The 10,259-nt window shown below is 36.6% G+C and overlaps 1 protein-coding gene across 1 annotated transcript; it reads left to right on the forward strand.

Annotated features, from left to right (window-relative positions):
• The first annotated feature begins 1,250 nt into the window (after positions 1-1,250).
• On the forward strand, positions 1,251-4,939 carry LOC122572395 (SKI family transcriptional corepressor 2). Its single transcript, XM_043737319.1, has 4 exons — positions 1,251-1,346; positions 2,042-2,343; positions 2,702-3,294; positions 4,596-4,939. Exons 1-4 carry the CDS (start codon positions 1,251-1,253, stop codon positions 4,937-4,939), a joined length of 1,335 nt encoding a protein of 444 aa, XP_043593254.1.
• The last annotated feature ends 5,320 nt before the right edge of the window (positions 4,940-10,259 follow it).

The raw sequence follows: 10,259 nt of genomic DNA on the forward strand, positions 1-10,259 counted from the left end.
GTTGTCGTTAGTTTACTCTCTCGTTTCTGTCTGTTGGTTGAATCGATCATTCTTTCTCTTTCTATCCTGACTGCGCAAAATCAGATCGTTCACTCTATTTCTCTTTTTTCTTTGTTATATCTACATCCCGTCTCTCTGGTTGCTTCTCTCTCTCTCCCTCTACTTCTCTCTCTCTCTCTCTCTGTCTTTGTTTTTATTTTTGGGATCCTTTTTTCACCGGTTTATTTGGTAGGCGGACGGCCTCTCATGAAAAATTCACGGACTCAATGAAATCTTCGCCGCGCGTTAAACTAATGGAAAGAGGCTCTGCTGGTAGCACTCGAGCACTTATTTCAGATCTCCATCTTCTGAGTGAGAGAAAAGAGTGTAAGAGGATAAGGAACCCGATGCGACCCGTTCTCCCATCGTATTTTCTTCTTCTTCCTCTTCTGTACTTTTTATATTTTGTCACTGATTTCTTTTCGATGAGGCCACCTTTGCTTGGAGATAAAGCAATGTTTGAGGAATTCTGAATTTCGTACATCGCGACGGAAAAGTTTGTCACGTATAGGTATTGGCAATGGGGAAATTATAGGAAATAACTGAAAGAGTGCGATGGTGTACTTTTTTATGTATTTAATTAATAAAAAGTGGAGTTGATCGATTTGGCTTCTGCGAGACTCAATTACGATCGTGTCTCCATACGATTTCAAACATGGCGTATTTCATTTTTCGTGATAATAACCACAACATAAAAAATTGTTAGGTGAATTTATAATTATAAAACGCAATGTAGTGTTATTAACGGGTTAAACAGCCACAAAATAGTCAGAACATGACAAAAATAATTTCATCGAACTAAATTGCATTTAATGATGTTCATTAGTCAGTCGTTTCGATGTCAGATGATCAATAGAGCGTAATAAGTATAATTACAATGGAAACACAAAACGGAAACAACTGAAGCGCAATAATATCATACAATAATGCAATACAATAACAATACAGAACAATAATAACATACGCCGTTTCATATTACATTTTTCCATTGAACAATAGTATTATTACATTCATATTGAAAAATATTACAGAATTTAAACCGATCGATGTAATTCGAAAAGCATTCATTAGCGTGTACGTATATACATGTATGAGAGACAAAGAGAAAATAATTTATCAAGTGAGCTTTGCGAGATGATGAGTGCCTGTAAAAACTGAACTCGATTGTTATTTCAGGAATATTCTTCTGTTTTTATTTTTGTTGCAGTAGAATGGATGGGCCGGCGGTATTATCGATGCCGCCGATAACCGCGCCCCAAAAATCAGCACAATCGCCGCAGCCACAGTCGCATTCGAAATCCAATCAGGTATCGCATGTGTTTTTATATTATGGGATTTTATTTTATAATTGTTTCCGGTGAACGTTCCGCGATCACGAATTATCCGCGTTTATTTGAAGATAAAACGCATCATTTCTTTGGCGGTGCGTTTGTCCCAGTATTGGCCAATTAATTGTGAATTATTATTGTAGAAGGTTTTAGTATTATTTTTGAACAATTTTTCCGAAGCCAAGGGAATTATTATTGTATATTATTTATTTGGATAGGGCAGATAAAACGCGATATCCCAAAACAAAGTAACGTTATTTCTTTGTCTCAGCGTTAGCCAATTAATTGTAAGTTGTCATTATACGAGATTTCGATTATATATGAAATTGTAGAAATTAAAATATAGTGAAATTTCTGCGAAATCAAGGGAATTATTATTACATATTATTATATGGTATTATTTATTGAGATAGGGAAAATGAAACACTTTACAAACGAACTAACATTGCATATTTCTTTACTGTCGTGTTTGTCTCGCTCAATGCTGGCTAATTATATGTAAATTATTATTATACAAGGATCGTAAATAGAATTATAAAGATTAAAATAAAATCTGAAGATACATTTACTTTGGTTTATAATTTTCATCTTGTTTACTTCTTTCTTTGTAGTTCGTATCTCGTATAGTATCGTTCTTAACATCGAAGAACCACGTTGTGAACCTAAACCATCAGGAGTTGCAGGTGGGCACTGTATCTCTCTATGGCATTCACATCGTGTCCCTGGTGATCGAGGGTCAAGAAAGGCTATGTTTGGCTCAGATAAGCAACACGTTGCTGAAGCAGTTCAGTTACAACGAGATCCACAATCGCAGGGTAGCTTTGGGCATCACCTGCGTGCAATGCACTCCCGTCCAGTTAGAAATCCTCCGTCGAGCCGGTGCTATGCCCGTTTCCTCCAGAAGATGCGGCATGATTACGCGAAGGGAAGCCGAGCGTCTCTGCAAATCGTTCCTCGGCGACAATGCGCCGCCTAGGTTGGTTTACTTTTATCAAGCTATCTCACAAAATTGTTAGGAATCATATTGTTTCACTCCATAGAATGTGTTTTGACATGTAAAGCTATCTTCTTTGACATAAAAACATATAATATAATAAATTCCTTAACTTAAAATATAAGGATTTTTAGCGCTAGAACTATCAAATTCGACAAAGCAACGAATTTCAGAGTTTCTTTTTTTACGACTATTGAAAATATGCACAATTTGAAACCTATTTAAACCTAATCATTTTGATACATATCAAACTATAAAATTTCTTCTAACACATAGAATCTAAATTTCTCACATTTAAAATCGCCACATCGCTATTCAAAGACACTCTGTTTTCTTCAAGATTACCAGAAGACTTCGCTTTCTCGGTGCACCACGAATGCGCCTGGGGCTGTCGAGGTGCGTTTCTACCAGCTCGCTATAACAGTTCGCGCGCGAAATGCATCAAGTGCGCCTACTGTGGCCTCTTCTTCTCCCCCAACAAGTTCATCTTCCATTCACACCGAATTGGCCCATCCGACAAATACGTGCAACCGGACGCGGCGAACTTCAATTCCTGGCGTCGTCACATGAAACTTTCCGGAAATCCGCCGGACGAGGTAGTGCACGCGTGGGAGGACGTGAAAGCAATGTTCAACGGCGGCACTAGAAAGCGATTGCTTAATAATCCAACGTCAAGGGAGTCTCCAAGTCCTGCAAAGCAGCCGAGATCATCGCCTACGGCGCAAATTCCGACCCTCGTGCCGTCGCCCACGCATCCACGTGTCCCTCCATTTCCGGAATTACCTCTGCCGTTGTCTAGAAGCTTGGTGATGGACTATGTGTGGCATCAACATCAACAGGCTGCCGCTGTTGCTGCCGCCAAGACACCTGGTTTTCCATTTTCACCCTATGCTCTCCCGTGGCTCGCTAAGAGAGGACCAGTGCTCTTTCCTGGTGAGTTCGTGATATCTTGGAGATTTTCTTTTTGGCATTGATATTGCATTTGATCTATTATCTTCGGTGCATTTAATTGCACGTTTTAATGATATATTTCATTACACTTGGTATATTTGACTGGTGTATTTCCGTGGAATATTTTAATTTGACATATTTTACTAGTACGTGTATATTTTATTATATTTAAATTAGCCCAAATTCTATAGATTTGCGTTTCTATAGTTAATAACGCAGTTTAGGCAGATTGTAATGCGTAATATGGCAGATTACACGCGTGGCGAGCAGAAATTACATTGCGGAGGCAGAGTTCATTAGTATAATTACAGGGAATATGTGAATGTGAAGAGTGCTACGAAAATTATTAATCGGTGCAACGATCATGTTCCCACGCGTGTAAGGTAATGGTCTTTGATAATAATTATTAATGCACGTTCCACTATGCAGTCATACATATGTGTATTCGCGCGATCGATTTAACATGGCTATTTCCATTTCCTTGTCAGAGTTAGTATTAATCACTTAAAATTGTTTTAACTAATAGCAGACAAAATTTCTCGTGCAAAGAGAACCGACCATTAATTCGAGTGGCGTGCAAAAGTTACCAGTGATACTAACGAATTTTAGCCGTAAATGCACAAGCTATTTAGAGGATTAGCTTAACCGTTGCTGCGAACAAATATCGTTAGTTAATGTTTTGAATTCATTGCCAGGATTACTCACAATATATGTACAACTGTACCTATCTATTTGCGTAGTATATTTTGTGTGTGCCTATTTCTATGAAATGTCATATAAAAGAAGCGCTGCTTCTTTGAGACGCTTTATACACATTTGAAGAACGTGGAAGGGAGAAAAGTTATTGAGTTTTTAATTTTTACGTAGAACTTTTTATATAAGGAATGGAAAATTCAATTATGCATTCAGATGGCATGTTAGTAAAATTGTATTGTTATTTGATTTTCAGATTTTTTATTTTTAAATATTTACTTTTGTCATTATTTTTTAATAATATTACATTTTGATTTTTTTACAAATCCTTATGGATTTATCGTCAAATATTTTTCTTCATCTTTTTCTCTATATTATTCTACTACATTAATTCACATTATTCTAGAATTATTCCATCAACGACAAATCAAAAGTCTTCCAACCACATATAGCTTTTTCTCAGAGACTTATTCATATAGATTTGTCAGAGATCTTTCTAATCGTTGTATTTTCTATTAACGTAATAATTAATATTCTTCATAAACCTAACATAACACATAGCGTAACATAACATTTTTCTTTTCTTCAAGGTCCTCTACCACCGCCAATAAGCGGTTCCAATCCAACAGAACCACTTATACCAACGGTGAATCCATCATTGCATCAGTCTGCCTTTCGTCCTGTGATTCGTGGACCACCGATAGTTGAATCGGTGACTCAAGAACAACCATCGGATACCTCGGTATCTCAAAAAGAAGATAATTCTGACGACGAAGTGGATATAGAGACAACAGAAGACGATCCAGTGACACCTTTAAACATTACTGCACAGAATCTTCATTCCGTTTCAAATTCAGCTACCAATAGTCATAGTGGTCGTAATTCGCCACAGTGTTGGAGTCCTCCTCGAGAAACGGTGAGTTATTATTTATAATGGATAGTAAATATAGATTTTCAAAGATAATTGATCAAATAAAAAATCTTCGGCTACAATGAAAATAAATGATACGTTCTGCCGTTTTCAAATTGTTTAGAGAACTTAAAATCAACAAGAAAGCATTAGAATTATTTATGAATGCAAAAAGTAAACTTCGAATTTGCACAATTCGACATTGTTGAATTTTATTATTCATCATACGATTATTCAGCGCATAAATTAATTACAAATAGATTACAATTTATTTCGAAATTATTTATGTGCTAGGATTATTTACAGATCAAAGAACGAATCAGTTTTCCAGTATCGTTCCTAAGAAACAAAATCGACAAATTAAAAGAAGACCTAATCTCATCCATGCTCTTTATATTAATGAGTCAATTATACATTATCTATCATCGGTCTTAAACAAAAATAGAGAATAGAATAGAAACCAATATACTAAGGACATTCATGGGCGCAGTTTCAAGCATTGTATTAATTAATGGAGACTCCATTAACCCAGTATTAGAATCGAAAGCGTGGCAGTACAATGTTTTCGAACGACAGGCACGTGGCCATTGTTGCACCCTTCGAGCGTAACGAAGTTACGAAAAGTTCCATCGTCACCCATTATCAGCACCGATAGGTCCGCAAACACTTGGCACTCTACGAGTCTTTTCTGAAAATATGTCGACTAACCCTTATGGTGTACACAAACTCGCGATCGGTAATTCGCAATAATCACGCCCTATTCGAGTAGGTACTTCTGCACGTGGCCCATCCACACGATATATAGGGTTAAAAAGCAATGCGAGTGAAATTAGTTTATCTACCACCTTGTTTCTTACATATGTTTCTTTAGTTACGTGCGAACACAAAGCGAACTACCCTTATCGTTAATGCTACTAATATCACTATGTTTCTAGAATTTTTATTTAATAGAAACCGTTGTCTTGGAAGTCAGGCTTCATCTATCGGATATTCTTCAATGACTTACAACTTTGGACGTAACAGATATATTTTCAATTGTGTCACATTAAAATTTCCTCGTTTAATCTTAAAAATTCATTAAAATTTCATTAAAATCGACGAAGTATATAGATACTTATCATATCTTTCTTCTATATTAATCAAAGATACTTTTTCCATAATATATTACAAACTTCAATGAACACTTCCGTCGAATCACACAAATTTCAGCAATCTTTCACGAGTAACAAGCTGCCCGATTCATAAGTTCTCCCTTCACCATTCCTTCAGTTCAAACACCATCAACACCTTGAGTATCGGATTCGAAGGAACGTCCCCTTTGACATAGCCAGAACTCGGTCCAATATTAATGATCGGTATACAGGAGTCCTGTGCCCTCTCGTTACCGTCGATACAAGCCGTCGAACTAAGTAAATCTGAGAGAGAAAGAGAGAGAGAATAGAGCAAAGAGGGTGAGAGTTTCCTGCCACGTAATACTACTCGACGTCCCTAGAATTTGCTCTGCGGTCTGACTGCTCGTGCGGCTGCCCCCGTCAATTGCGATAATTATTGTGTCAGTAAATACTCCGTAACCATACGAACTAACGGGCTCGCGCGATCGACTGGACATAATATGCTCACAGCGTGTAGATACACTTACGCCGACGATATAATTAAATGAACGACCGCGATGTTATGTTGGCGTTATGCATGGAGTGTCATGCAACTTGACTACTGTCATTTTGCGAGTCGAGCGCATCGGAAATTAATTATCATATTAAGGAAATCACGGAAGTAATCGAAAGCAGGAATTGCAAAATAGCACGAGCCCACTTTGAGAAAACAAGTTTCCTGTTTATCCTTTATAATTCGTTATTAATCTTGTGGATTTTTCCTGGGGGCGCTAGTTATACACAGGCTCGCAAAAGTATGTAACTAGACTAAACTTGATAAAACTAAAATTAAGATTGCGACTACTTAGTGAACATAGACGTAATATCCATTTACCATATCGAAAGCAAAAATATACTAGGTACTCTTCTAAATGAAAGTCATTCGAGTATTCGATCATTCTATTAATACCTCCACCAACGTATTTAAAAAGAGTGTATGTACTATGTTTTCTCAGTAAACATTGTTTCAGAAAGTAATACATTAGAGCGTCAGCCAGGATCTTTAATCATTGAGTAGTGAATAAAGCTATATATTCTGATCGTTTAATAACGGAATATATTTGTGTTAGCAAAAAAAAAAAAAGAAAAAGAGTAGCTCCACCCGTGAACGCCGTCCCCTTCTGTAAACGAAAAACGAGATAACTCGGAGTTACGTGATACCTAGCAAACAAGTTTGCACCAAGTTAATCGAATTAAACCGAGTTGTAGCCAGCAATCTACTGTAATCGAGCCTGTCGGCTTCTAGATAATATTATTCTACATTTAGATCTCATTCTACATATCATATACACGAAAGACCTACATGCTACTTTTTATTCTAATTATAATTTATTGCAAATTGTATAATTATATGTATTCTTCATAATATTCATGCAATTCCTCTAGTATACGGATTTAACCCGGAAGCCTCGAGCAACGTCATAATCATGCCAAAACGTTCCTCTGGGAGCCGTATCCCATATTAACGAGACAACTCTATAATCTCAACTCATCGTTCCCTCTTCCTCTCATCTAAAAGAAGTATTAACAATTAGCAATAATTATCCATGTGAGTTAAATGAAGGGTGGAGAAATGAGTAACAGAGAGGAAGACATGAAAAAAAGAGGCAGATACAGGAAGGTTAGGGTTCGACCAGGATAAGCTATCCGGATTGCCAGGCAGCTTTTCAATTCCCCCTTGTTGGTGTCGAGTGGGACAGATCCGTACTTTGTGAAGAGACTCACCAAAATCTCTCTCTCTCTCTCTCTCTCTCTCTCTTCCTCTCTTCTCATCTCGACGACATCGAGTGTGTATACGTTGGTTCACGTAGCCATAGATATATCAGTCACAAAGGTACCCACACGGACAAGAGGAGAAGTGGAAAACCCAGTTACTGCATGGCGCGACACACAGAGTCAGGGCCACAAGTGTATCACGGTAACTAAGTAATCCCCGAACGTTATTTGCAGTTATTTCTCGCTTGGACAGATCGGTCGAGGAAAGGAATCTACACGGGGATTTGGTATTTTCATTTTCGCCACACATCTGTGGTATGGTTAAGGTGGTGGTTAGTTGTGTACAACAGCTCACTATGCTTACAGTAAATATCTTGGAAACTTTTACCGTTTTCAGATTTGTTTTAAACTTTACTCTTACTTTACTTTACTTGCGATCGTATCGTATGAAAGAATTGTTATCAGTCCGTTGAGCTAACAACAAGATCGAAATATCAAAATTAAAACGATCGTAGCAGGATTAAAGGGAAAGGAAGTATAGGAATGTAAATTTCCAAGCGAAATGTGACTACCCCGAGGAAATGTACGCAATTTCTTTCCAAAAGCCGTCGCAATGGATTCATTCAGATAGTAATGAGGATAAAAGTGAAGCGAGAAACGTTTAATGTATTCGAACGCCACGAAATAAGGACGAGGCGATTATCGCTTCGCGATGTTCCTCTGGTCAATTAAGATCCTTTTGGTCGATCATGATTAACGAACATCCCTAGTTCGCGTCAATTCTCCTCGCATCGGGTTTTCGTTAAAGAGGAAACACACGAAGACATTCGCAGATCTTCTCCAACATCCATTTAAATGCAATTAAACGGTGTCACGTAGAAGCAGGAAGAGGAACAGCAGCCGGGAAACGTTTAAATCAAACTTCGCCTGGTTTAGTTAGTTTCGACCGCAACTTTTAATTGCGCTTCGACCGTCTGGAGAGCCATTAGATTTTCGAAGGGACGCCAACTGTTATACAGACTTCTTTGGAATTCTTATTACGTGATGCCGTTTCACTCTTCGAGTAAAAGAAATTGACTTGTCGTCGTAAATAACCAAATCGGGATAACGATAATGCGAGAGTTGGTCGAAAACCTAACTATGAACATTTTATAAAAATGTATATTTATAGAACATTAATAAAATGTTACTACAAAGAACGATTTTTTTTAGTCAGTCGTTTTTTAGCTTTCCTTTTTTTTGTAACTTGTATAATCGCGATGAAGATATATAGGTAAAAAATAGAGCAATCGATAAACAAATGATTAGAGTGATTGGCTCTCAATCAGAATAATTAAACATATATAGACAAAAAGCAAGATTTAGCTTGATAAAATAGAAAAACAGATTTACGTAATATTACAAATTTACTCATTTAAAATTTATTCGACAAATAACTATGTCACTAGTTGCCACCTTTCGCGAAGGCGAAACGTCAGGGATATCAAACGTGAAAAGATATCAACCTCAGAAGAGGATGGATTAAAGGAAAATATGCATATCTTGTAACTTAATTTGCAAGAAAACTTTTCCAGGAGGGAAAAAGGCAATTATGTACTTTTGAGAAACGTGTAACAGAAACCTATTTCTTTGTGTTGGAAATGTTTTAAAATATACCACACGTTGACAACATATAAATAAGCAATTACAGCTTAAACATGTAGATTGCGATGGAAAATGTTAAAATAAATGGTTTTATGCAAAAAAATATGTTTCCATATCAAGCAATGCTAGTGTAATGCTTTTCAAGTAAAGCAAGCACCAAACACCAAGGAAAAGAAGGAAAATTAACGTAAAAAGATAATTATATATATTTTCTTGATTGTTTAAACATACTAAATACTTAGGATATCACGTGTTACATCTTATCCTTGGCAAACGTTAATTAAGAAGGTCCAGCTGGCATTTTTAACAATCGTTGAGCACCATCAAAGTTTCTCCCTGCTTAGAATGAAATGCCAACGTTTGACCTTATATACTATGAAACCCTTCGGGACTCTGTGATTAAATTGACTATATCGCACGAATGTACGTACGCTATATCTACTCACGAGCATCTTCTAAAATAAGTTAACCCGGTAACATTTCACTTGATACGAACCAGCTACGTTCAAGTACCTATCGCTTTACATCGTTCAAAATCGCTTCATCTCAAACATTTATAAAACACATTAATCCAAGAGAGTCGTAGGTAATACAATTGAAAAAAATAATTTACTGTATGTATATAACAATAGCGACCATAAATATTGGCATATATATTTCTTACATTTATTGAAAGACTAACACTTTATTTAGTTAGTTTAATTTACTTTATTTACTTTATTTAGTTTACTTTATTTGGTAATGTAATATAATTCTATTTATTCAAGTGAAACAACGAAGAACACTCTTAGACAGCAAATCATGAAATAGCAGCAGATATCTATTATAACGAA

The sequence above is a fragment of the Bombus pyrosoma genome, linkage group LG11 (genome assembly GCF_014825855.1).
Source record: "Bombus pyrosoma isolate SC7728 linkage group LG11, ASM1482585v1, whole genome shotgun sequence".
Lineage (NCBI taxonomy): Eukaryota > Metazoa > Arthropoda > Insecta > Hymenoptera > Apidae > Bombus > Bombus pyrosoma.

What these genes read in the sequence shown, in the direction of transcription:
- LOC122572395 (XM_043737319.1), top strand. Translation starts at nt 1,251, where the DNA reads ATGGATGGGCCGGCGGTATTATCGATGCCGCCGATAACCGCGCCCCAA. An exon ending in CGCATTCGAAATCCAATCAG is followed by an intron (nt 1,347 to 2,041) that starts GTATCGCATGTG and finishes CTAAACCATCAG; the next exon opens with GAGTTGCAGGTGGGCACTGT. An exon ending in GGCGACAATGCGCCGCCTAG is followed by an intron (nt 2,344 to 2,701) that starts GTTGGTTTACTT and finishes GTTTTCTTCAAG; the next exon opens with ATTACCAGAAGACTTCGCTT.